At 39.0% G+C, this 26,698-nt stretch overlaps 4 protein-coding genes across 9 annotated transcripts in view; 2 read left to right on the top strand and 2 right to left on the bottom strand.

The window, feature by feature from the left end:
• The first annotated feature begins 895 nt into the window (after nt 1–895).
• On the top strand, nt 896–9,740 carry tgfa (transforming growth factor, alpha). Of its 2 annotated transcripts, none has more exons than XM_084928927.1 (7): nt 896–1,408; nt 2,442–2,615; nt 2,738–2,902; nt 5,076–5,190; nt 6,555–6,704; nt 6,805–6,896; nt 8,177–9,740. In XM_084928927.1, the coding sequence occupies exons 1-7, from the start codon at nt 1,366–1,368 to the stop codon at nt 8,182–8,184; spliced, it is 747 nt and encodes a 248-aa protein (XP_084785053.1). In that variant the 5' UTR covers nt 896–1,365; the 3' UTR covers nt 8,185–9,740. The 2 variants fall into 2 exon arrangements, with proteins under 2 accessions (XP_084785053.1, XP_084785052.1); XM_084928926.1 differs by having other exon boundaries at nt 928–1,408; nt 2,723–2,902.
• A 2,307-nt stretch (nt 9,741–12,047) lies between these two features.
• hdhd3 (haloacid dehalogenase-like hydrolase domain containing 3) lies at nt 12,048–14,952 on the bottom strand. Of its 5 annotated transcripts, none has more exons than XM_084928924.1 (3): nt 14,849–14,952; nt 12,992–13,326; nt 12,048–12,716 (listed from the first exon to the last, which is right to left on the bottom strand). In XM_084928924.1, exons 2-3 carry the CDS (start codon nt 13,319–13,321, stop codon nt 12,324–12,326), a joined length of 723 nt encoding a protein of 240 aa, XP_084785050.1. In that variant the 5' UTR covers nt 13,322–13,326; nt 14,849–14,952; the 3' UTR covers nt 12,048–12,323. The 5 variants fall into 5 exon arrangements, with proteins under 5 accessions (XP_084785050.1, XP_084785048.1, XP_084785049.1 ...); XM_084928922.1 differs by lacking the exon at nt 14,849–14,952 and adding an exon at nt 14,591–14,842; XM_084928923.1 differs by lacking the exon at nt 14,849–14,952 and adding an exon at nt 14,728–14,842.
• Nucleotides 14,953–15,015: 63 nt separating this feature from the next.
• Nucleotides 15,016–18,673, top strand: trub2 (TruB pseudouridine (psi) synthase family member 2). Its single transcript, XM_084928920.1, has 8 exons — nt 15,016–15,290; nt 15,436–15,570; nt 16,694–16,768; nt 16,874–16,935; nt 17,020–17,101; nt 17,565–17,637; nt 17,756–17,892; nt 17,984–18,673. Exons 1-8 carry the CDS (start codon nt 15,101–15,103, stop codon nt 18,292–18,294), a joined length of 1,065 nt encoding a protein of 354 aa, XP_084785046.1. The 5' UTR covers nt 15,016–15,100; the 3' UTR covers nt 18,295–18,673.
• The window catches only part of rab44 (RAB44, member RAS oncogene family), a 27,560-nt gene continuing 18,959 nt past the window's right edge, over nt 18,098–26,698 (bottom strand). Inside the window, exons 3-10 of the mRNA XM_084928914.1 lie at nt 26,474–26,541; nt 25,006–25,076; nt 24,781–24,918; nt 24,607–24,688; nt 22,055–22,169; nt 20,868–20,966; nt 20,683–20,759; nt 18,098–20,567 (exon numbers count right to left, since the gene is read on the bottom strand). Of these exons, the coding sequence (XP_084785040.1) occupies nt 20,480–20,567; nt 20,683–20,759; nt 20,868–20,966; nt 22,055–22,169; nt 24,607–24,688; nt 24,781–24,918; nt 25,006–25,076; nt 26,474–26,541 (738 nt within the window). The 3' untranslated portion in view covers nt 18,098–20,479. The remainder of the gene's footprint in view (nt 20,568–20,682; nt 20,760–20,867; nt 20,967–22,054; nt 22,170–24,606; nt 24,689–24,780; nt 24,919–25,005; nt 25,077–26,473; nt 26,542–26,698) is intronic.

Raw genomic sequence — 26,698 nt, 5'->3', positions numbered from 1 at the left:
AGTGAGCTATGCCTATGACTTGCTGTGCAGGGTAACTAATCAGATATTGCGGCACATTATGTGTTTTTACACAAATTTTACTTGTATTTTATTTAATTAATGACATGATTAATTAGTTGGTTGTATAATGACACATTTATTTAATTATTAATGTATTTATTGATATAATTTGGCACTTGTAGGCCTCCGATATAGCACTACAGGAGCGGTGTAAATCAGCAGGTTCCCTGTTTTAGCTGGATTAATGCCTGGTGATATCCTCTCTAATGTAACTGTGCAGCTGACAAGGAAGCAGGTAAAAGAATACAAGAAGAATTTTTTTTTAACATATTAGGAAACATGCTTTGAATTTCCAGGTCACTTTTATTTAGTGTATCTGAGCACTCGTGTTTTCAGCTTTCTCGAACCTGATAACAGCTTGCTGGCACTGTTAGCTAAAGGTCGGGGAATCACTACACACATAAGAAACTGTCCTCTGAGTTTCTAAATACCCACCACACATGTTATGGGATCGCAGCCAGTCAGAGAAAAGATATTCTGGTCTGCACCAAACTGTTGGACAGATGAATGAACAGACGGAGCAGCAAAGCTGCAGGAAACCCCAAAGAAGCCAAAGAAGAAAACTCTGACTAATTTTGAAACCTACTGATATTAATGAGGCAACACTGAGGCGAAAAAATAATTCTTATTTAGGCAATCTCAAATGAAAAGTTGCCTTAAAGGGAAATTCTGTACTCTAATTGGCATTTAATCGGTTAGAGTGGATAAGAATAAAAAAACGAGTTATGTTTTATCTTTAAAATAATTTAATATTTATTATTTATTATTGGATATTTCTTTTTAAACTTGATGTAGCAGGAGTGGAGAAGACGCGGAGAAGGACATCTCTCTCACACTTTAAATCAGATTAAATATTAATACACAAAAACTGAACTCTTACATTTGGGCTAAGAATTAAAAAATAAACATAGATGTCATACTGAGGTCATAATGGGATGGTACCCCTCCTCCTCCCTCCCTGCCTCTAATTGGTCAACTCTGACGGGATTACACACCAATTTCCTCAACTGAACACTGTGAAGTTAAACCCTCGGACATCCAGGAAGGCAAAGAAGGTAAAGTCGACCGCGGTTAGTTTTCTGCGCCCCAAAAGAAGCTGTGGATAGATCAGATGTTAATGTTTGACACTAGAGAACAGGTCAGGTGTATGCTCGCCGGATTAAATGTGGTCTCTGCTGATGGTCGCCGCTGCGGCTGCTGCTTGTCCCGGGGTCTGCAACACTAATGACTGATATGGCTTCTTAACACACCCGCGTTTCAGTGAAACTGCTCGTCATATTCCTGCGGTTTGGAGAGCTGCTCGTCATGATGACTCGGATTTTCTGGGGAACAATTTTACTCATTAGCGGTGAGTAGCCAACCCTGTAGAAAAGCGTCCGATTGTAATCTCACTCGTGAAAGTGACGTCAAACGCTGTGTTAAATGTTGAAAAACAATTAAATAGAAATTAAACAAAGTTAATAAGCTTGAATGTGAGCATTCCTCCCCCTGTGCTTTTTGGGCTCTATTATTTAACGTTATATAATCATTAAATTGAATAACTTTTATTATTAATTTATTTTAAATGGCTTTAGTGGGTGTGTTTTAACTTATGTGGGTGATCTACTTGGACTAATTATTCTATCGACTATATTTGTGACTGGAAGGTGAAGAGTGTGTGCAGTCACATTTCTCATAATCGTTTGGTGTCAGTCATCACCTTAAACAATAAACCACCGCGCCTATTTCTAGAATCTATTTTCAGTTTTCCGGTTGTAATTGCGTGTCTTCACGGGACCAGCTGTATTTATAGTGCTTTCATCTCATCCTTTTAGTGGGTGCTTGACCCTGTTACTATTGTTGGGTGCCTGTTACTCAATGAAGCATTAATATCAAATTGAAGAGTAAGTCATAATGGTCCATGAGTAGACTGTTAGATATAACCTTCAGGTTGATCGTAATAAGGAGAATATGAGACACCTGGTTTTCATTTGGAGGGGTATGGAAGCTGCTTTCTGCCACTAAACCATAAACATTATTATTGTTAATATTTTTTTGCCATCCATAAGTCAGAATTTCAGGTTATTCTGTTACTGTCTCACTTTTGAGTAATTTTCTCAGAGGTTTGAGTTGGGAAGTGGAAATTTTGGCTTATAAAAAGGAAGAAAAATAATTTTTTTGGTCAGAAACAAGCTTCTATCGATAGTCAGCAATCAGATTATATTAATATGTATTAAAAAAATATTTCTATAGGTACTTTTACAATATGTATGGTACTCGATAGTGAGTTAACAGTGAAATTTGTGGTATTGTCCTGTATGGTTTGGGGTGTTAATCCTATGTGTGTGATATTCACACTATACCTGCCCTACATTAACAGCTGCTTATGTTTCTCTCTGCAGGCTCTCTCTTTACCTTCGGAGCAGGCCACAGCAGTTCAGTAACTATTGAAGCCAATATTTCCATCAGTATAAACTCCACTGCTCCTCCAGATGCCTCCAGTAGCAGCTCTGCGGCAACCAGCAGAAGCACAAGTACAACAATTCCAACCACAACCAACATCCCTACAGTTAAAAGTAAGCAAGTCATGATCCATGAAAATCTAAGGTCATGATTGAGATGTTTTCCACATGCCGCTGTCCATTTATCCACTCTCTCTGTATCTGTAATCATATGTTAACAGGTTCTCTCTTTATAGTCGGACCAAGGCAGACAAATGCAACAGTTACTGATGCCACCATTTCTATTAATGCCACCTCCTCTGCTGCTAACACCTCAGCAAGCAGCTCTTCAACAAACACCAGCAGCAGCACAACCAAAAGCCTCACTGGAACCACTACTACCAACATCCACCCTGTTAAAAGTAAGTTTCAGTATATGAGTGTCACAAGTACGTGAAGATGCAGAGGAAGTCTAGGGTCGCTGTCAAACCATCTATAGGAATGTTTCCTGCATTTCACGTCATATTTCTGTTCATGGCAGCACCCATATACTCTCACTGTGATGTTTCCCAACAGTGCATTAACATTACGCAGACAGTGTGGCGCGCGCTGATAATTGATCCTCTTAGTGTGAGTCAGGGAGCAATTATGTTAAATGAAAGATTAGGGCCAGTGTATATGAGCAGTATACAATTAGCCGTTTTACAAAAGCTGCACCTACAGTGTTGAATTATTATCTGAAAAACACCTTTTCTTGCCCTAAAGGATGTATTCATTCTCAGTCCTACTTCAAATTGCCATCAAAATCACATGGAAAGTGAGAGGGGTTGTCAGGCAGATGCCTCAGGCACAACGGAGCGCTTTCACAGAGTCTGAAAGGAGGAGACAATACATGTAGACTGCAGTCCAACAGCCCATTTACCGTTGGAATGAAGTGTGTGACGAAGGCAGCGTGTAATACAACTATCTGTCTGGATGTTCATCGCTCTCACAAAGTGGCATCTGTTTTTGGATGGTTGTGCTGCATTCACATTTGTTTGAGTCAGTAGTGTAGGAATTTGGTTGGCTGTACTGCCTACGCAAAAGAAATGTCATGTTTTGTCCTTGTGTTCATTTAATCGGTTATTTTTGTCCTGTTGTTTTGTTTCACAGGGAAAGCTGAGATTGCTGCTTGATAAAAAAGCTGCATTGTAGGCTTTATTTTTTTTGTTAAGAACAATGCAACCTGCAGGGATGGGCACTCTCCTGAGTCCCAGTAAGACTGATGGGAAAAGATTTTGTTTGCATGCTCCCACTGGGGGTTTTCATTGACGTTCTTTACTGTAATTGTTCCTCTCACGTACAATGAAAGACATAAGCCACCACAAAGCTGTCCGCAGCTGGGAACTAAAGTCTACCGTTTGTGGCGTGGGTGTGTCAACTGTAGGATTTCGTAGGTGGTGTTGTTTCAGGTCTTGGTAGATTTATACTATTTTTAGAGTTATCACATCCACCTTTGTCATCCTGACTATTGTAAATACAGGCACTGGGATTGCATATGATTTACAAATCTTGGGTAAAATTTACAGATATGAAGAGACTGAGTTAAAATACTGAGCTCCTGTAGGCTGCTCATTTACCATGGGTACAGTAATATTAAGCAATCTGTTTGAGCCTCCTTTTGCTTTCAGACCTGTCTTAATTCTTCATGGCGAACACTCATCAAGGTGCTGGAAACATTCCTCAGAGATTTTGGTCCATAGTGACACGACAGCAGCATGGTGTTGCAGATTGGTCCACTGCACATGATGTGACTTTCTCATTCTGCCCCATCCCAAAACCAAAGTGTGCCAAGTAAATATCCCGCATGCCTTTACATCACTATCCTTAACCTACCATCTGAATTTTGCAGCAGGCGCTCATCTGTCCAAGCATGTTTTTCCAGTCTTCATCTGACCAATTTTGGTGACGCCGGGCAAATCTTAGCCTCAGTTTCTTGTTCTTCAGGAGTAACACCCAGTGTGGTCTTCTGCTGCTGTAGCCTATCTGCTTCAAGGTTTGTCAAGTTCTGCATTCAAAGATGCTTTTCTGCAAACCCTGGTTGTAACAAGCGGTGGAGTTACTGTTGCCTTGCTTTTGGCTTTAAGCAGCCTGGCCATTCTCTTCCCATCACCTCTGGCATCAACGAGGCATTTTTACCCAGAGAGCTGCTGCTGCTTTTTCAGTCCATTTGCCGTCAGACCTAAAGATGATTATGAGAGCAGGTCAGCAGTTTCTGAAATGCCACCACCTACCAAACCACATTCAAAGTCACTTAAATCACCTTTCTGCTCCATTCTGATGCTTCAGGTCGAACCTGACCATGTCTACATGCCTAAATGCACTGAGGTGCTGCCATGTGATTGACTGATTACATATTTGTGTTACTGGATTGAACAGCTTTACTTATAAAATGGATTTCTACTAGCTAGCTACTCTACCAAAAGACTTCCATTTTGGTTATTAGCTTCAGTGTGAAACACTACTGCAAAAACACTCTGTCAACTTTAAACATGGTAACATCATTAAGATCAACAACATGAAGAGTAACACCAACATTATGTCTCATCTCAACAGAGTTTGTAGCAGCAGCGGTTCGGTCTCATTTCGACGACTGTCCAGACTCCCACCGACACTTCTGCTTCCACGGCACGTGCCGCTTCCTTATACTGGAAGAGACACCCGCATGTGTGTAAGTTAGCAGATTTATGGTTATAAAACACCACATTTGCATCCTGTCTGTGGTTCTCACATGAAAAACAACACTTTTACAGTTTAAAGCTGAAACTGTTTGAAACTGAAATTTAAGGCACTGCAATCCTGCTGATGTACAACCTGCTGTTCAAAAATGTTGCAACACTGAGCAAAATGTAAATCCAAAGAATTATTTGAAAAACACGTCAACGTCACACTGAACAGAAAATGATACCAAGGCAGTGTTACGTGAGCAAGATCCCCTCATCACCTCTGCCTTTGGTGACAGTCTGCACTTTGGGAATGAGGAGACCCATTGCAGATGTTTTGAAATCTAAATGCTTGTGATTATTAATTGCTGTAGAATATCAGCTGCTCAAAATTTTGAGATCTCCTGGGTTTTTTCTTTTTGTTTGTTTTGTTTTTTGGTTCATAAAGCTCCAAACATTTAAACAAGTCAGGACTGAAAGCAGACCAACTAAGCAGTCTTTTTTTTTTTTTTTTTAATATATTCTTCATTTGGTTTGGGATCGTCTTGTGGAAACAATTAAGCCCTGCTTGAGCCATTAGACCATCAGGAGTTTGCAGTGTTTTATTATCTCAAATACACAAATACATATGGTTTAGTCTTTATGGCAGAATCTAAAGCTGCTTTTGTGGATAAAAATACAAACTTTTGTCACTGATGTTGATTTTTTTTTTTTTTTTTTTATTATTATTTTATTCCTGAGCTAACGCAATGATGTCCAGTACATGATATTTTTAATGTTTTTAAACATTAAAAATATCCCGTGGCCCCAGTTTTCAGGCCTGAAAATTGTGGCCAGTTAGTTCTTACAGAGAGTTTCTTGGATTTTGTGAATCTTTTATTATGTCATATACCAATACAGATAATTAAATCTCCATATTTGCATAATTGTTGAAGTTTGACCCCCCCCCACCCGTCTTTACACCTAAAAATAACAAAAAACCAAAAACTTCTGCTTTACAGGTGTTACATAAACCTAATTATTTGTGAGATGTTCCACCGGGTGTGTAGGGTTTGTTTTTGGTATTATCGAGCCTTTCTATATAATTTTTGGTGACCAGAAATAATTCGAGCCTTTAAATCATTTAGTTCACATCAAGATGGCCCTGTTCTGTGATAGTGCTGTTCTGCTACCCTTTGCAGAATGATTTAAAAACAGATTTACATTCGACAATGACATGCATTCTGGTGTCTGTGGTATCAATATGATTCATTGGATATTGGATGAAATCACAATCTTTAACTACAACTGTTGTAACTTTCCATTTTAGGCAGCAGTGGTGTCATGAAAGTCCATCAGCGGCTCTTTTTCATTCAGATTTTCTGTGTTGCAGATGTCATCCAGGCTTTATCGGGATGAGGTGTGAGCATGCAGACCTCCTCGCTGTAGTTGCAACCAATCACAGGCAACAGACCATTGCCACGATGCTGGTGTTGTGTGTGATTGGGTGTGTTCTCATCATGGTGTTATGTACAGTCTTACAGTAAGTTACATAAATATCTTGTGCTGTAAGCAACAGATTAATTGAAAATAAGATGAAATTGATGCCACAGTGAGTTTGCTTGGTTCTATTTTTCTTCCAGCTGCTGGTGGAGACAGGACTGTCGCAGGCGCAGCCACGCACATCACTATGTTACAGAAAAGCACGGCGTGTCCTGCTGTCCATCTGAGAGTGGTACTTAACTTTACTTTCTTATTGCAAAGTGCATTTTTAACTTCATAGTTCCACTTACACACTGCAGGGGTTGCAGTATCCATTAGATGAATATGAGAGGGTGGAAGCTGAGAGCAGTGAAGACTGTGGGCAACTAATATGGGCTGTCAACATTTGCCGTGTTTGGACAGAGAGTGCATCCATTTATCTGTCTGTGATTACGGTTAAAAATTTCTGTTATGGACATTATTTTAATGAAATCATTTCTGTTTCTCAATACTTCCTGACAGCTGTGTGTGGCTCAGAGTTGTTTGAAGAGCTTCTGCATTAAGCACAAACAGGCCACAGAGATTTCTAGTAAGATATTGTCAGGGACCCTTTTTAGACTAGTGAACACCAATCTGTGAACACGTTTGTGATTGGTGTAACTGGACAACAATGCAGATAGAAGGTGCAATCACAAAGATTCAAAACGCTGGGAAACGGACATTAAAAAAACTTGGCAGATAAATATATATCACATAACGTTTTTTTCTTTCAAGGTCAACTTTGGACTGCTTGGAGTACTTTTTATTAGTAGTAGTTTTTAAATTCTTATATTTTGCCCTCCGTTATCCCCTTGAACTGAATTTATGATGTGCGCTTCACCCCACCCAGGCAGTTGAGGCAGCTGGTGGCCCCTCCCTGACTGCAGTTCTGCTGTAGCACTCTTCCTATTGCAAGGGAGTTTGTTCTTCCCACTGTTGCCAAGTGCTTGTGTTGGGTTATGTGTTATAGTTTTGTAGGATCTTCACCTAGCTATATAAAGCAACTTGATTGTGTAGGTCTGGCCAGTAAACTGTGTGCTGGTGCATGCTGGCAAAATATACTACTTTAAAAGTCTTGAACCGTTGATTACTAGAACTTTGAATTCAGTTAAAAGTCCCGCTCCTGCTCCTGACCTCTCCATCATCGGGATTGCAAACTGTGGTCTCTTCGGGTTATAGATGGAGACCCAGCTCTCATCAGCAGTGACGATCCCCTGTAAAGGTTCGGTTAGTTGATAGTGATTGTTATTTTTAGATCCCTTCCACGAGGGAGCTAAAAATAGAAGGCTCTCTGGAAGTAGGAAAGGGGTGCAAAAAGTAGAGTTTCTATGGGGGGGAAAAAAAAAAAAAAAAATCATCATACCTCATGTACCACAACAGCGTCACCAATTTAATGTTCGTCTTTTTTTGTGGAATTTGTTGATAATCTTCTGAATATTAACTATTTAGACAATTCCTTAACATAAAAATAAATGTTTGGGCTTTGTCTTTCAGTGGTCTGAGAAAACATCTCACTTGAACATGAGCTCTTCGTATCATGCCGTGTTCAGTCTTCCTCATCTGCCTGGTCCTCAAACCCCACGGCTTGCATCCAAAGTGGTACAGCAGGCCAGAAGGGAAGTGATAATACAGTATCTTAAATGTGACTGAGGTAGGCCTTCTTCATGTATCTGATGACTGGGACCTTTTGGACTTCAACAATCTAGGGATGTGTTTTCTTTGCTCTTTGATTCTACGAAAATACTCAGAATTGCAGCAGACTGTTTGACCCTCTGAGACTGATGCTGCCGCCAAATCCTGCATGAGAAGAGCCCTGTGTGTCCTGATTAGAGTTTATGGCTGGCCTAAAGGACATGGGAATTTATCTATAAGGCCATTAATCACCCTGTGTGGATGCTGAATAGAAAAGGCGTTTATTTCAAGCTGCAGGACAAGAATAATTCACTTGAGTCATACATCCCCAATTCCTATTTTTGTCTTTTAATATCTTTGCACATTTTCATCAGAACACTATGAGCACGAAGGACATTTTAATAATTTATGGTGTGGGGAAACTGGTGCTTTAACATGTTTTAGTGTCTGTTTTTAGGGAAGGAACTCACTTCACTTGACAGAAGTAGAAATTGTTAGACTCATGCACATTGATTTCCTGATCTTAAATCAAAATGTATATGCAGAGACTGCAGCTTTAAGTTATTCCTGTAGCGTTTTTGATGAAACTTTCTTTATTGCTCCTGAAGCGAAAATGGTTGTCAGTTTCCGTTTTTTAATTCCTAAGCTGTACCTGTACATGTGCATGCATCAGAGGTTCTTTTTTTTTTTCCTTTTTTTTTTTTAAAAAATTTGCAAGCAAGAACTCTACCAACACGAATGGCCACTTTATCCTACAGTACCTTTGGAAAATTGCACTCATCTGCAAGCTTCTTCACTGCTTATAAAAAAGCTAAACAAAACAGCACTCACTGCACGATGTAGACACTTAAACGCATCCACATACGAGAGATGCCGTTTCTAACTGCCTGAACGAGCACTGATGGGACTAAGCACGCGGTTTGCACATATACCCCTAAGCATGCATGCACTTAAATCACAGCTTTTATTTTAAATGCAAAGCATACGAGCGCCGTGTTTATAGCAATGCTCAAAAAAAAAAAAAAAAAAGGAAAAGGGAAAAAAGCCTCTGAAGTTTAAAGTGGTTATTTTGAAATTTCTAAATATTTTTATGTTACTGGTGAGGGAATTAAAGGACAAATTGACACTATTGTGAAGCATGTGCACATGCTTTGTGTGTTCACTGTGAATGTGATGGCGTTTCTATGCCAAAAGCCTCTGAGTGGATGATAAACTTGTCTTTGTTTACAGTACGTGATTTTTGCATTGCAGAATTTGCATGTCTATTGCAGGATTGAAACAGATATATTTGGGGGATTTGCTGGGTGAACACATCCCGCTGTTGAGCTTCTCATGCATTATCCCTTTATGGTGCCAGACTTATGCTGGCACAACTGGAAAGCCTCCATTATTTGTTTTCCAATGAAGAATTAAATATGCAAGTGTGTGTCTGTCTCTTTCATATGTCTCTTAATTGCTGTTCCATCTCTCAAGTCTCTTTTTCTATTCCTTGCGTGACCTTCTTTTCACTTGTGAAGCTCTCGCTCTCTCAAAATACCCTAATTTTCTGATCTTCTACTCTATTTTTCTGTGCCATTGAATATTTCAAGATGCAGTAATGCCAACACGCAACTCTGAACCCCAGGCACATTTGAACAAAGAGCTGCAGTCTTGAGTGCTTTCATGGCTGAGGGAAACGTTTTGTCCAGCTTCTGCTATATAGCCATTCAGCCTGTTTATTTATTAATTTCTTTATTTCATAGAATCTATACCCATTCGCATTCAAACATTCATCCTCCAATATGAGTCCGCTTCACGTGCTGACATGCTGGGCTTTTGTTTTGATTGTAAGTCACTGGATTGACATCTTCCCTCATGACATGCTACACCTCCTCTGCTCTTCCCTTTGGCTCTCTGCATGAGAAGCTTGGTTTTGTTTTTTTTGCAATCCCATTATGCCTGCAATTGGATTTCTGTGGAGCCCTTTAGAGCCGTCTGGCTGAGCTACTAAACCAGCTTTGAATTAAGCAGCTCTTACGGATGACTCCCTAAAGATATACAATACCCTTCAACGTACAAACAGTCGGACGGGGAAAACATTTAACTGGACACGACTCAAAGAAAGTGAAAATACGACTTGGGGAAAATAGTTTTATGAACACCGTGGGAGGGGTGTCATCTTTTTTTTTCCTTTCTTTTAAAAATTAAAAACATTAAATCTTTTTTGGAAGAATGTCAATCCGTATTCTATAAGAGGCTGGAGCTTGCTGTAAATAGCAATTCCACTTTGGTCTCTCTGCAGCTCTTTTGATCCTCAGTCCAACATTCCCAGTATCTGCCTCTGACCAGATGGTTTAAAGTGGGTACTTACAAAGGTATTAGGGTTAAGCAACCCTGCCATGTTCCCCTCACTGCTAAGCACTGAAAAATATAATTAGGGATGATCAGAGCTTATTAGCTCCTGTAAAGCGGCCTGCTAATGAATAAACTTTTAAAGAAATGTACCTGCATAGCTGATGCTGAGCAGAAATTGAGAGAATGCAGGCAACTTTCAGGACACTTTATTTTACAGCAAGACTCCTGCCATGATATTTCAGCTGATCTGTGGATGTTTGCAGAGTTTTGTACCTGTTCTGTTTCCATGACTCTGGCTTTGAAGATGTCTTTAGTTTTTCGGTGGCTGCTTTAATATAGAGCCAGAGAATTTTTATTTATTTTATGTGACTTGACACAATCAATTGCAAATACATTTGCTGCCCACAATTCAGAGCAGGTGGTTACTCGGTTGTTTTGTATAATTTCCCTAAATGTGGGGACAAGTTCCAAATAACCGATTATTAAAAAAGATGGTAAAAGAATTGACATGTCCCGAGTGCTGCAAAAACATTTCTGGGCTTGTCTTCTAAAACAATTCCTCCAGTGGTTAATATAAACTTCTTAATTTAAAAAAAAATGTTTTCCACTGGCACTACCTTGGTGCCAGCAGACATTTTAGCCTGATGGTGCAGATATGACATTACAGAGAGGCAAAGACACAAACTATAGACTTCAGTGCTGATTTCTTTTGCAGTCACCCACCTTAAAGTCACTGACATCAATAAAATAGAAATCAAGTCAATGCACACAGCCATATAGATGTGCTCAAAACGACCTCACTGGTTATTTGTGCTGGTCTTATTATTTCAGAAACCACTGATCAACTGGGATCTTTCCCAAACAAGCATCTTTAGGGTTTACAGAGAATAGTTGGTTAAAGAGAAAATACCAGGTGAGCAGCAGTTCTCTGGGGGAAAATGCACTGTGGCTACTACAGGTCAGAGAATAACCAGACTTCTTTGAGCTGATAGGAAGGCAACAGCATCAAAACACGTTACATCCAAGGTATGCAGAACAGCATCGCTGAACGCATAACACCTTGACGACCACACAGGGACTTCAGTCAAACAGGAAAATTTATGACCACAGCGTTCCCATCTTCTAATGTCACAAAGCTCAGATCATCTGAAATAGTTCTCTTGGACATGGCAATGCACTAAAATGGGCTTTAGTCTCCACACCTTGATCCAACAGAGCACCTTTGGGATGTGGGGAACAGGAGATTTGCATCATGGATGCGCACATGCCAAACAGCATATGGCAATTGCATGCCATCATATCAACATGGACCACAATCTCTCAGAAATGTTTTCAGAACCTTGTCGAAGGTCTGACAGTTTGCTGCCTCACTTCATATTCTCTATTTTCAGAGACACAGTATAGTTAGAGGTTTATTTTTCCCAACATATTTTATAATACAAAGACATGAAAGATGCACATACATATGACTATACAATATGTTAAGATTTCTTTACATTTTTCTATCAGCATTTCATTTGTCTTATGAGGATGAAGTAGTTTGATACACTTAAGTCAACAGTCCATACATTATTTCGCTAATTAAGCCAGTTTCACTTGACACCGTTTGTTTCTACTGTAACCAAACAAATTTCCCACGTGTGGGACTAAAGGTTATCTTATCTTATGACTCATGTTAGTTCATATGCTGCTGGAGCTGTGACGGCAGCTCATCCAGTGAAATCAGCCTATGCTCTCGAGGAACATCGAGTTGGCCATCCTTATGTCTGTCTAAAAGGAAGCCGTGAATACCCATAGACCGAGAAGTGAGGTAATCATTAATATAATGGTCCCCAATATGAGCTACTCTATCAGCTGGCACACCACATTTTTGCAGTGCCTGACTAAAGATGGCCGGACTGGGCTTTGCTACACCAGCCTCTTCTGATGTTATTAAAAAGCTAAAGTATGACAGCAGGCCACAAACGTGTAAGATTGCTTCCAGGCGGTTGTCAAAGTTGGACACCACACCCAGCTTCAGTCCAAGAGAAGAACAATTCTCCAGAGCCTTCTTTGAGTCTGGAAATACCTGAAACAAAGGAATATTATACAGTTTAACATGACATTCTCCAAACATCGGGGGCAAAGTTTAAGTTGCTTTACAAGTCAGATATTTAATGTGCTCTGTTCTTCTGGTTCAGTATGAAATGCTTATTATGATGATTATAGTTAAAAAAAATACACATCCTGTAGCCTTTATTTATATATCGTTGCATAAAATTTAAAAAAAGCATTATTCGAGGAACTGTTTAAAATCTTTAAACAAGGTGTTTTAGGTGTATGAACGTGTCAGTGATCATTTACCTCCCAGTTATCTGCGCTGCAGAAGTTATGGTAAAGATTGTTGGCTACTGTGTTTAGCAACTCTGGCTCCTGTACACCACACTGAGAGAGAGTGTCCCGCACCACCCCCCTCCACCATGACTGTCCATTCAGGCCCTGACTGATGCCATAGTTTGGGTATCTACTGGAATACTGTCGATAAACCTGCCGGAAAGCAGCGTCGACCTCCACAGGACTAAGGCTCAAGCCCATACGCTGTGCCTCCTTGCAGTACTGCTCTCCCACAGATGAGCGCACCTTCAGCAGGGTGTCCTTCACATCCCATAGCACCCAGCGCAGAGGAGCTCGCATCACATCTGATGGACACCAAAGAGAAGACAACAGCTGAGCAAAATATGAGTTATCTAATCAGGCTGTTTCTCACAGAGAAACATGTTTGAATATTATTAACATTATTTATTTTCTTGTTACGGGAACTGTTTTTCAGGGTGACGATTTTAAGACATTCAAAACTGCTGCTGTAATACTAAGCGTGACCAATTTGACCACTGGTCAACAACATTTCCTGTATTTTATTACACTTTTATTATTGAATATGTTTTAATTATAGTCTGACAGTATTTGGTGAACCACAGCGTTTATTAGCCACAGTCATTAATGATCCATAGTCATTAATGATCTATTGTACAATTGCTTGTCTCTGTCATACCTACCAAGGTGTGATGATAGTGAAAGTGGCCAGTAGGTGACACTGTGGAGATTCGTGTGAGATTCATGTTTTACATTGAAACTGCAACATAATCCTGGCATTACTGCTTCAAATATTTCACTGTATCACAAAGCCTCACTTTGCCCATTATTAGATCTTACAATACAAGAGAGAAACCCCAACAACTGGGTAATCCTCTATCAGAAAGCACTTGATGACTGTTGGAAAGAAGAAATTACTTTTCATAGGAAGCAAGCCTATCCCAGCTACCATAGGGCGAAAGGCAGGGTATAACCTGGACATGTCACGAATATGACGCACAGCTAACAGACAGAGAGACAGACAACCATCCAAACTCACGTTCACACCTATTGCCAACTTAGAATAACCAAATAACTAACGGTAACTAACCACATGTCTTTGGACTCTGGGAGGAAGACAAAACTCACGCAGAAAGGTTCTGCCCAGATGGTGGAGGAACTTAGGACCTTCTTGCGGTGAGACAACGGTACTAACCATCATACCACTGTGCTGCGCAGGTCGTCTAATGCTATTAAAATATTTCAGATCCTTCTACTATCCACGTACAGAGGTGTCTGATCTTCCAGGAATGGCGATATTATTTTCAAGGAGGACTGAGTGGTCAGTGTGCAATGACCTCATGTTGATCTCTAATCTGGAACATAATAAAGTTTAGCTTGGCAGCACATTTACCATGGGGGTATACCCTGCTGGATATGTCCAAATCCTGTTTCGTTGTATAGCTCCAGGTTTCAGTTCAACTCATATTTGGTTTTAGCAACGCGTTTCTTGCCTCCGAGGTTACCATAATTGGATATGTACGAGTGGACTTTGACAATAACTACGTAGCGTTTCTCTGACCAGTGTCCCGTGAAAACAAACTAACGTACCTGTCCGCACACAGCAGTTTAACAGCAGAGGCCAAAGCTTCACCTTACAGCAAAAACCTCAAATTAGAAAAATGCCGAAATGATACTGAAGTCTTCTCAGCTGTCAACGATAGTAAACAGCGACTAAAGTTAGCTACCTGCTTTCTTCTTCGTCCTCTTTTCCACTCTGTTCTCTGAGTGGTGGCTGCTACTGCCATCTTCTGAAACAAACCGTAAAAATTCACACACAAAAAAACAAACAAACAAAAAAAAAAATACCAATTATTCTTCCACGTCTCCCAGCTTGTTACTACACACAATAAGCGGCTGTTTAATAATTCTGGTGGAAGCTCTGGTGGCGTTTCTCTACTTATATAAGGACTAAAATAGCGTACACATACATCCATTCCAGTAGATGGCGGTATGGCCAAAAAGAAGCAATGAAAAGCGTCATCATGTACGCATGCGCGTAGGCTCACATGGAAGAAAGTGGCAGTAGAAACAAAACAACTGTCACTCGTCAAAATTTCCATGACATGTAGTCTTTTTTTATTAGTTTTATTATTTTTCCAAGACGTAAGTATAATCCGATGCTGCAGAATAATGGCAACTCCAGCTATTCGGATGTTTCGGAAGTTAGAGGGCCTGTTCTGTGTCTACAAACCTTCTGGTGTTCACTGGAAACTGGTACGGGACAGCATCGAGACAAATCTTCTTAAAGGTGAGTGTAGTTTATTTTTCACTGGTATCTTGTGGTCCTGTTATCAATCACCCATGCGTGCTGTTATACTGAGGCATGATGCAGCTAATACTCAGCATGTCTTTAACTTAACACTTGAATGTCCTGTGCGTGTATTACACCTCAGGTTTGAATGCTGCGCCTTCCCAGCCACTTCCCCACGAGGTTCGACTCTTAGCACAACCCAGACATGAGAGTGAAGCGTCCAAAGGACTCACGGTATCAGCAGTATCGGTTCCTGTACTGTCCAAGCACCCTCTGGGTATGTACATCCACCTTACTGTAAATTTTAACAAGTGTTGTCTCCGCTCTGAAGATACATTAACAGATACATTAAGATACATTTATCTGACCTCATGGTCCATGCAGCTGTTTTGTCAGCATCATTGTGAAAAATAGAAACCAGCTGCACCAACCTCTCATCCCTATCACTCCACCTCTAAAGTTTAAACACCTTCACAACACAGTCAGATGCTTTAGTTTGCAGTAAATCATCAGGTGGCAAAGTTCACAGCCCTCCTTTTACAAAAAAAAAGGACAAAACTTAAAATCTGTTACTTTTACAGAACAAGTGAAAAAAGTACACTCTCTTTCTTTACAGTTTTACATGTCGCAACATTAAAAAAAAGCCTCTGATCTCCAGCAAGTCTTCACATTTGGTAAATATGACCTTGGATGAACAACAGTGGATAACATAATTTTGTGTTATTGTTTATTTAACAAAAACTAAGCCAAATTTCAGAGGCAATGTGTGGAAAAAAAATAAATACACAATTGTGTATAGACTTTGATTGATTGATCATCAGCCAGTGTGACCACCTTTATAAAAGCAGAAAGAGACAACAGAATGAGGCAGTTGTTATTACATATCAACCTGGGACATGTTATAAGGTCATGCCAAACAATCTGAAGTCCACCATTCTACAGTTGGAGTGATCATTATAATGATTATTATAATGTAGAGAGATGAGACCAAAGTGGAAATGTTTGGCCATAATGGTCATTGGCCATTTTTACACTCTGCCTCAGCATTTCAGAAGCCGAGATAAATAAATGAGACACAGTGTGTCGTGTTGTTATTCATCCTAGGTTGTATTTGCGTAATTTTTGGTAGCAGATGATATTTGACACATAAAACCTTTGATTTAAAAGCAGTTGTACTTTCTTTTTCACAACTTTTTTTTCCACTTTGATATTGAACAGTGTTTATAACTGTTTTCTGTGGAGACACAGAAATAACAGATTTCTGTGTCTCCACCGTTTTACCCTGTAACAGGTCATCTATGAAATCTGGTTTCAATTTAGATGTGACTGGAGTAAATTAAACCTCAGGTGTGGTGAATAACACTGTAGTGAGTGAATATAATGTTTCATTTTGATTTTAGTCACAGGACCTGAATTCCAGCATATCCGAGTTGGAGTCGGACATCGCCTCGATACTTTCTCCTCGGGTGTTCTAGGTATAATTTTAGAGTTGCTCATTTGAAAAAATTCATTTGTTAATTACAGTGTTGGCATTCGTTTTGTGAATCATCTGAGAATATCCCCATATTTCTAAAATGTAGTTCTTGCCGTTGGGAATGGAAACAAGGCGCTGAATGATTTGTACACCACAAGAGTGACGAGGGTAATTTGTAATTTTCTCTCAGACATAAACTGATGCAGTTCAGATCCAACGCTGACAGATCCAATTCTACAATATTTATTACAGGATTATACCCTGGAGGCTGAATTTGGAACTGCAACAGATAATTTCACTAACACAGGTCGAGTTGTGGAAAGGTCCACCTATGGTATGAATCATTTCTCTTTTAGTCTGAGCTTCCTCAATCTTTCACTTAAAATAACAAAGTCTTTTTCGATAAAGCATCATGGCGGCACAAAGGTGTTGTGTTTAGAATTGTCACCTCACAGCAGGGAAAGGGTCTTGGCTACGAATCCACTGACCTGCTGGAGTCTTTGTGAGGACTATGTTCTCCCAGTCGTTGTGCTGGTTGTCAATTTAACTCAAAAATATGGTGACTCTTATGGTGACTCTAAATTGGCCGTAGATGTGAATGCCGACCTGTACGGGGTGTACTCCACCTCTTGCCTTATGGCAGTTCAGCCCTGCCTGTGAGTGAATTGTGTATGTGGTTTTAAAGGTTTTATAAGAGCAGTTCTAATTTATATACCTGAAGTGCAAGAATATAAGCAAAACACTTGTTATGTGAACCGATGTCCCTTTAAATATACTTAAAAAAAGCTGTCTCCTAGATCACATCACACAGGATAAGCTGGAGAGAGTGCTGTCAATGCTGGAGGGAGTCAACCAAAAAACGTTGTTGACGTAAGACGTTACATTTCTGTAAACCTAATAATGGCATCTTTTGCCCTCTGCTTTTGCATAAGACCCTCTGTAAATATTTGCAACAGTACTAAACGATAGTTTCTTTTTTGCTGTACAGGTATTCCAACATAGACATGCGCTCACAGGAAGCCTATGAGATGGCTGTGCAAGGTTTACTGGGTCCAGAGGGGAAATCGACACCCATCTTGACCGGCTTGCGTTGCATTCGCTTCCAGCCTCCCAAATTCACATTAGGTAATCTTTACTTGAACACATGAAACATATTTGACGATTTAAAAAAAAAAAAATGCGGGTCAGGTTTCAAACATGTCTCCTGTTTTTACAGAGGTGCAGTGTCTAAATGAGACTCAGAAGTATCTGCGTAAAATTGTGCATGAGATAGGACTGGAACTGCGTAGCACAGCAGTGTGTAATGGAGTACGACGCACCAGAGACGGACTTTTTAACCTACAGGACGCTCTGATCCATCACCACTGGACTGCTGCTGATGTCATGCAAGCCATCCAGTTGTATCATTCCACTAAGAAAAATAAAAAACCTTCTAAGGCAGCGAACAAGACATCTGCATTACAAACGTCTGAAGACAATATCACAGAAACTCAACAAAGTGAAATTAATGAAGGAGTGGCTAGGTAGGTTGTGTAAAATAACTAGTCACTTAAGGCCTATCATTAACCTATGACCCGATCAAAAAAATATTTTATGATGCTGCATAACTTCCCACAGTTTAGCTCAGTCAGGAAAGAGGTTTGCAGACTAGAAATCCTGGTGAACATTTGACCAGGATTTGTATACAGGATGTGTATCAAATGGCTGTAAACAGTTAAAGCAATACTTTTGTAAAACCCATTGAATTAAACCCAGAAGTCTGCACATATCAATCGATATACAATTCACTGTGGTGGAAAACAAAAACTGTATTTTGCAATGCTGTAGTATTGCTTAATTCCTTAATGTTAATATTATTTCTTATATTCTGAATGAATTTACAATAATAAAGACCAAAAAGAATGCACGTGTTTGATTATGGTATCAGTTTAATTGCTGTGGGTTTGGGGGTTTTTTTTTTTTGTTGTTTTTTAGGTCTGTAGATGAGTTCAAATACATGCTTTACTGGCATAAATACTCCCCCAGCTGGCCAAAGGTCAACATTACACTTGTTTTGGTGGCTCCAGACATTGATTAAATTTAAACCAGTAATCTCAAACTAGTAGTGATTAGACTAACTGGAGTCATACTCAGGTCTGATCCTTGTTAAGTTTCAGTGTATGTGGGAAATAAACAAACCAAAGAAAAGCAGCCAGCTTTCCATTTACGAGAAATGATAGAGGGTCTGTGCCACAGGATAAAAATGGTAACTTGAAATTAAACCACTTTTCTTCAATTTAAAATGTTTGGGGTTTTTGTCACGGCATTATGGTGATGTCTAAGATTAAAGAACTTAGTAATGTGAAATTATTTATGGGGAAATGAGCTGAATCTTCAACAGCTCGTGCACAGCAGGGATCCAGCTCCAAATAGGCAAAACTGGAGCCCTGCAGGGCCTGAGCTGTTGTTCTTTAACTTTTGTCATTGGCTTGTTTTTCTGGCTCACCACCTACCCTTGTTCTGATGTGGATTTGCATGCATTCTTCTATTTTTGCTTGCTGAAAGACAAAAAACTATAACCATGTTAAGCTCATCTGCAACAGCAGAAAAATCTACCATTGCCAGGTAGTTTGATGTTGTTGTTGTTTTAACATGTTTAAGCCTGAAACAGAAATAACAGAAATAACCACATTACTCAACTGAACTTCTCATAGGTGGGTACATGATTCCCATGGGATCAGTCTAGTTCTCTTTCCCACAACACCTCCTTTGGGACTATATGAGATTATTGCAGTGGCGCCATTGTTGACATGTTCTTCATACCATTGTCGGACTTGTTGTTCCACTGCTAACATAGTTGTCTGGAAACCCATAACTTCCACGAGGGCACAAATTAAGTACACAAGCAGATGTTGTTTATCTGGAGATTTATTAATCATGAGACATGCCATTAAAACAATTGGTTTAAAGGTACTTGGTCACAAAGGAAATGCACAGGAACATAAAAATACATTTGCATATATAACTGCTGATCATGTCCCTGGCACTATAATTATAGGGGAGTAATGTTTATTCATAATTATGTGTCAGATCTGACAGTTGTGATGACTGAATTAAGATGAATGCCAACTTAGAAGACAGGCTAAACAAAATCACAAAAAAGCGAGTATAATTATGTTTAATATATATTTAATATAATAATTATTTACCACTGTACTAGATTTGCTCTCGGTCACATGTTCTCTTGATCTCTGGTAATATCTGAATGGGGTATTCTCCTGTTTAAATTAATCATACTATATACACATTTACATTAAATTTCAGTATAGTAAATCCATAAAGTGAAGAGGGTGTAGACTAAACATTTAGTCGATGTACAACAACAGAGATGAACTTTGTGAAATTGCACATAAAATCTTAAACTTGTGATTTTAGTTGTTACAGCTTCATCTGGAAAAATGTCAATCATGTGATTTGAAATTATTTGAAGTTGCACAATATTGCACAAAAATTGTCATATTGCAAGATATGAAACTAATATTCTAATATAAGGCCTTTGAAGAAATAATTTTATATCTAAATATAACAACACTGAAAATATGCAGACATGTAGTACAAGTAATAAAATATAATGCACTGAGTTACAAGAAAGCCAGATGAGTACAGCGTGTTCTTGTTTACAGGATTTCACCACTTGTTTGTTTGTTTGTTTTTTGAAGACAAACACATTTGTTCAGCAACATCTTGAGCCTTTTTTCTGTTCTGGCTCTTTGTGCAACACTGTGGCTTCTCCTCTTGAGTCAATTCTTTGACTCAGCTTCCTGGCAACAACACAGCAACAGTGCAATCAGCTGATGACACAGCAGTCGACTTTACAGGGCATATCGATGTTAAAAGATGTGGTTTTAGAGAAAAATAATAAAATTATATACATACCTGGCTACAACTTCCAAAGACTGGATCACGTTTTCACCTGTGGCAGCACTGCACTCCATAAACTCAAAGTCATATTCCTGTGGAGTTGAATGAATATCTGCACTCACTGTGGGTGTTTTGATCATTAAAACTACTGAACTGAATGTGATTGTTTCATGAGTGGGTGTAATGCAACATATTTGCACCTTAGCAAGAATTTCCCCCTGATGAGTTTTAACCCGTCGTTCTGAGCAGTCGCTCTTGTTTCCAAGAAGCAAAACAGTCACATTTTCAGCAGCAGACTCCTGCAGAACAGGAATCATTTTGATAATCTGCACATGTTATTACAAACTAGTCTAACTTTGTAGGCTGGTTCAACTGTTTCAGACACTCACGTCCCGTCCACTATAAATAGTTGATGTTTTAAATTTATTAATACTTTTTTCTACTAATAATCAAAATATGTGCTGCTGTTTAAAATACACACTTCAGTATCACACTTATAGGCCACTTTATTAGGTACACCTGTTAGTTGGACCCCTTTTTGCCTTCAGAATAACATTAATTCTTCCTGGCATTGATACAACAAGGCACTGAAAACATTTCCCAGAGAGTCTGGTCCATATTGACAAGTGTGCCAAAAAACCCCAAACATTAAACACCACCACCAGCCTGAATAAGGCAGGACTGATCCATGCTTTCATGTCGTTTACACCAAATTCTGACCTCAGCATACGAATGCTGCAGCAGAAATCGAAACTCATCAGACCAGGCAACGTTTTTCCAGACTACCGTTAACCAACTGTGATGAGCTTGTGTAAATGTAGCCTTAATTTCCTGTTCTTAACTGCCAGGAGTGGCACCCGGTGGGTTATTCTGCTGCTGTAGCCCTTCTCCTTCAAAGCTGATAAGTATTGTGCATTCAGAGATGCTCTTCTGCATACCTTATGGTGGTTATTTGTATTTTTTTTTAAACTACTGTTGCCTGCTTATCAGATTGAAGCAGCCTGACCATTCTCTGATCTCTCGCAACAAGGCAGGTTGTGAGAGAAAAGTTTATTGTAGATGAGTGTCTGAAATAGATCCAACAACCATGTTCAAAGTCACTTAAATCATCATTCTTCCTTGTTCTGATGCTGTGTTTGAACATCAGCGGGTAGTCTTGACTATGTCTACATACATTAATGCACTTGCATGTGCTTAGTTCATTCCTTTTTTTGAAGCAGTTGAACAGGTGTGCTAATGAAGTGGCCAATGTAGCCCCGCCTATTAGAACCAAATACACTAAATGAATATAAAAGTAAATCATTGTTTTGACAACATAGCATGTTTAACTAGTAATTTCAACATCTGTTTAAAAAATAGGTGTTGAAGTTTGAAAGGGAAGACATACCTGAATACAGTTTGCCCAGTAACTGACTGCGGAAAAACTATTGGTGGAGGTGATGTCATACATCAAGAGGAAGGCCTGGGCTTTGTGGAAGACCTGTTTGGTGATACTGTGAAACCTTTAAAGACAGAAAAGCATGACATTAGAGGTGATCTATTAATACTTCCTTTTTGAAACCAGGAAGACACTAGCTCTGCATACTGTAGCACATTCTAATTACTTTCCTCACATTCACTCAAAAGTTAATGTCACAAATTTGTCCTTTAATGCAGTTTGCAGAGGCTACCCTGAACATATTTTTCAAGATGCACCCATGTCTCAGACTTCCCTCCTTGAACAAGTAAATGTCAGATGTTTTTGTAGCAAAAATAAAATAAATAGATCTTAGAAGTCTGCCCATTAGGTGAAGAGTTGGAATAAAGCTCCACTTTATTGTTGACATTAAGGAGGCTTTTTGTAAACTCTTGGGGAACTGCATGTCTCAAACGCTTTCTCACTCTTGCTATGTTTTTTAATTGAACTTATCCAACACGAGTCTGCCTAAAATCTGCAGTTAAAAGTGAGCATCTTTAAATTGCATGTGTGTTGAGTCCACCTCTGTCACTGGAACAAAATCTGCATTGTATCCTGGAATACAAAACATTATTGAGGAGTGCCAAACCAGTTCTGAAACCAGTTACACTTGAGCAGTCTTTAAATACACAGACTCTGATCTGAGCATATTGTCTGTTACATGTTGAAATTGGCTGCTATACCGTATCTATCTACAAAAGCAAGTGTTACTTAAGTAAACACTGTTACATGTAGTAACTGCAGATCTCGGTTGAATTCCAAGGTGTACACACTGCTTTGAACACTGGGTGTCGCCTACTTGGAAGCCTTCCTTGTCAGGCTTCGGAACAGCGGGACAGCGTGTCCTTGGCCATCGGGGAAGTTTATCTATACACTGAAAAAACACAGCCACTCCCTAGAACAGCAAGACTGCATGTGGCACAACATTCAGGACATCATAAACCACAAAATAATAGCCTGTACCTTTAAAAAAGAGATGGCGTCTTCTCTGATGATTGGCTTTATTTACAAAACAGATATAAAACTGTTCAAGTCTGGCTCAAACAAACTCTAAAAAGCAGTAGTTGTTTAGAAAACCTTGAAATAGAAATTTGCTTCTTTTTTTCCTCTCTCTCTGGATATGTATGTTTCCTTCAGGTTATGTCGCTGTATTGTAGTTTGGGACTCGTGCGTCCAAGTCTGTAGTTAACTTTTAGTTTTATGAGCAGTATGATAGAAATGAGTAAGCAGAAATGAACTGTCATGCACAGGTTTTGCCATTTTTCTTGCTTTATTAGAAGGATAGACTTTTTGCACTCATTATGAAGTCATCTTTGCTTTTTCCACCTGGCTCAATTCTACTCCTGACAAACCCATGCTATGAAGGAGAAAATCACAAGGCTTGGCAGAATTCAGAATTTCAACTGGATAATTAACGCACTTTAATGGACAAACTGTGCTTTTTGTCTTTATGACGTCACAGAAATGCAGACGCGTTGCTCCCAGTGTTTTTATACTCAGACAAGTTGCTCATTTACAGAATTTAACTAACGTGAAATGTAAAAGATAACCTGAATTCCAGGGCTGTGAAAAGTCAGACAAGTTGGACTTTGATACTGTCATACGTAACACACTGACGACTGTGATATTTGTTATTCTCCTACAGGCAGCCTACTGTGACCTACGTACATTATAATATATGTACTGTTCAAAACAGACTAGAAAAAACATTAATAAAACTCAAAAAACCTGTTAAATGTATTCTCTCCAATGTGGCTTCTTTCAGCAACAAAACTGTGCAAAAGTCTTGATAAACCCCTCATTTCTTTATATTTTGCCTGGAAGGACTTTCTTGTAATTCTTAAAGTGGTCTTAAGCAATAGTTCTCCAGCTTTCTGAAGGTGTTCCAAAGTTTTCCTTTGGATATTGGCTACTTTTTCACTCATTCTTAGTCCAGTCCTTGTACCATAAAATTGACCTTTGAATAATTCAAGCGTAGATGGCATAACATGGCACCTGACTCAAGGGGAGATACATTGTGTTATCTACAGCAAGGAAACACTTAGCAAATAACCCATTTTAAATTGTATCTTTGGGCACTTTGTTATTAGCAGCCTGTCAGAAAAACATAATTTGTTCCCATTTCTTTACTTGAATCTATGAAAAATGCCAAAAAAATAACACAGTTTGACAGTCAATAAAACTGTTATGCTTTTATTTTAACCAACAACATGATTCCTAAAGAGTTGCCAGTTTCCAATTTTTTTGTCACTTCTTGGCATGGTGTGCTGTGTGGCCTTACAAATTTAGGAAACTGGACAAATGGAGGACCAAATAACAACTGGCAGGCTTACAAACCAATCTACAGCAGATTACTGGTATCAAAATATAAAGAAACGTAGAGTGGCTCAAGACATTTGCATAGTGATATATAATTTAAATGTTCTGTGAAACATCAAAAATTTGTCTCACCGATTCATTCTAAGAGGAAAATTGAGACTTACCTTTCTTGACCTGCTGTGTCCCATAGCTGTAGTATCATACGCTTTCCATCTACTACAACAGGCCACATCAGCGAATCCAGGCCTATAAACAATATTTACGTGTATATTTAGAGTGTACATCGCTGTGCATACACATTAGTAGGATTAATTGTGAGATTAACACCAGGATCTTACCGATTGAGGCAGGTATATCTAAAGAAAACTTCCCACTTTGAGCTCTTTTCATGAAGGAGGTCTTTCCCACACTGCTGTCTCCAATCATTACCACATTGTAGCGCTTTGATTTGGAGTCTACCACTCCCGGATTATCAACTGAAATTAAAATGTCTGGTCATACATCATCTTTTAATGTAAAATTTCCCTATAATTATTGGTAAGCTGCACTGATCATCTTCTTACCCAGAGAAAATGTTTGATTCTCTTTAACAGGAAAGATTCCAGCATTACAAGGTTGGGCTGAAGTCTTCTCACTGTGGAAAAGACAATCAAAAAAACTTCATGACATATACAGCGTAAGGATTTGCAAGGTTGAAATGGTCAGTTTTCAGAATGTCTCAAGCTCATATTTGAGTTGCCGTGCACTGAACATTTGACAAGAATTTTGTCATTCACTTGATTTGTGATTATTTATTTAAAACAATAGAGATGAGGAAGCTGTGTGCTGTTAAACCACACCACTCTGGTGACATTCACACCTCATCTCTAAGCAGGTCAGCTGAAAACAGTGCATACACTACTGCTAAGCTAGTGTACAGTAGTAATTGCATAACTGTATTTTTAAAGCTTGCAAAAAGAAAGAAAGTACCATGCGGTACACAAGTTTTTACCTTATCAAGGCATAACAAGAAATCATCCGGTCATTACCATGTTCTTAAATTATTTTAACTACAGCGTCAGAGGAACAGTCAAGTCAAAATGCAGAAGCAGTGTGCAAAAAACTAAACACACCCTATGATTCTGCATTTTCACAGAATTAAGTTGAAGTAATTGTTTTCTCTGTGACTTTATCAGTCTCTCACATTGCTGTGAAGGAATTTTGGCCCGCTCTTCTTTCAGACATTGTTCCTTTTTACTGAGGTTTGCAGGCATTTGTTAATGCACAGCTCTTGCTACCACATTTAATTTACGTTGAGGCCTGGATTTTATGTGCATTATGGCCAAACATCTCTACTTTGGTCACATCTGTGCAAAGGACATTGTTTGAGAAGTCTGTGGCTTTTTCAGATGCAATATTGCAAACTTCAGCCATGCTGCCATGTTCTTTTTAGAGAGAAGAGGATTTCTCTTGGCAGCATGGCATTGCATGGTCTGACCTAGGGGTGAATTTGTTGGGACGTTCACTTTTGGGAAGATTAGCAGGTGTCTTGAATGTTTAGGAATCGTTGGGAAAGGGACACTTCTGGCTTTATAAAGGTGGTCACACTGAAACAGTAAAAGTCTACTTAGTTTTACACACACTCCTTCTGAATTTTGGCTTAGTTTTTGTTAACTACATAATGACACAATGTTATTATGTTTTATGTGTAAAAGCTCAGAATAAAAAAAACCCAGGTATACTTTCCTTTTGTATGTGACTCAAATAGATTAACAAATTGTAAAATGTTTTCAACAATCTCATGGACATTTTCTTTTGGATGTTACAAAGTGAACTTTGAGGTGACTGATATTACAGTTGTCCATTGCTATATATGCTATATGAACATGAATATTCGAATATTCAGTATAACACATAACAGACTACACTGTAACAAATTTGGACTTATCTATGAGTTACAGTGAGTAAGTCAAGTAGGAAAGCCAACACTTGAAAGCTAATTAGGTAGCTGGACAACCCCAGCCTTTTTAAAAATATCTGTGTTAGACCTACCTCACAGTCTTTGAGTGCTCTTCACTCTTTGAGAGGCCTGATGATGGTTTCTTATCACATTTTCCAACCTGCAGAAAGAAAAGTAGGGCTTTTTATGCTTCTAAATGTGCATGACAAACTCATTTCATGATGTGAAAGTGCAAATTATTCTACTTGGATTAGTTATCATCTAGTAATCAGTCGTCTCCTAATAATATCTGAAGCTGGAATATCTGACATACCGGT

Source organism: Perissodus microlepis, chromosome 5 (assembly GCF_051167445.1).
Source record: "Perissodus microlepis isolate ML-2025 ecotype Zambia chromosome 5, ASM5116744v1, whole genome shotgun sequence".
In the NCBI taxonomy this organism is placed as follows: Eukaryota; Metazoa; Chordata; class Actinopteri; order Cichliformes; family Cichlidae; genus Perissodus; species Perissodus microlepis.
This window is presented reverse-complemented; position numbering and strand designations above follow the sequence as displayed.

Excerpts from the sequence above, each read along its gene's own strand:
- hdhd3 (XM_084928921.1), bottom strand. The coding sequence starts at position 13,780 with ATGCCAGGATTATGTTGCAGTTTCAATGTAAAACATGAATCTCACACG. Across the intron at positions 13,327-13,683 it reads TTCACTATCATCACACCTTG|ATGTGATGCGAGCTCCTCTG; the intron begins GTAGGTATGACA and ends GGTGTCCATCAG. Across the intron at positions 12,717-12,991 it reads GCAGCGCAGATAACTGGGAG|GTATTTCCAGACTCAAAGAA; the intron begins GTAAATGATCAC and ends CCTTTGTTTCAG.
- trub2 (XM_084928920.1), top strand. The coding sequence starts at position 15,101 with ATGACATGTAGTCTTTTTTTATTAGTTTTATTATTTTTCCAAGACGTA. Across the intron at positions 16,769-16,873 it reads TTTCTCCTCGGGTGTTCTAG|TTCTTGCCGTTGGGAATGGA; the intron begins GTATAATTTTAG and ends TCTAAAATGTAG. Across the intron at positions 17,102-17,564 it reads TGTGGAAAGGTCCACCTATG|ATCACATCACACAGGATAAG; the intron begins GTATGAATCATT and ends GCTGTCTCCTAG.
- tgfa (XM_084928926.1), top strand. The coding sequence starts at position 1,366 with ATGATGACTCGGATTTTCTGGGGAACAATTTTACTCATTAGCG. Across the intron at positions 2,903-5,075 it reads CAACATCCACCCTGTTAAAA|AGTTTGTAGCAGCAGCGGTT; the intron begins GTAAGTTTCAGT and ends TCATCTCAACAG. Across the intron at positions 5,191-6,554 it reads GAAGAGACACCCGCATGTGT|ATGTCATCCAGGCTTTATCG; the intron begins GTAAGTTAGCAG and ends TCTGTGTTGCAG.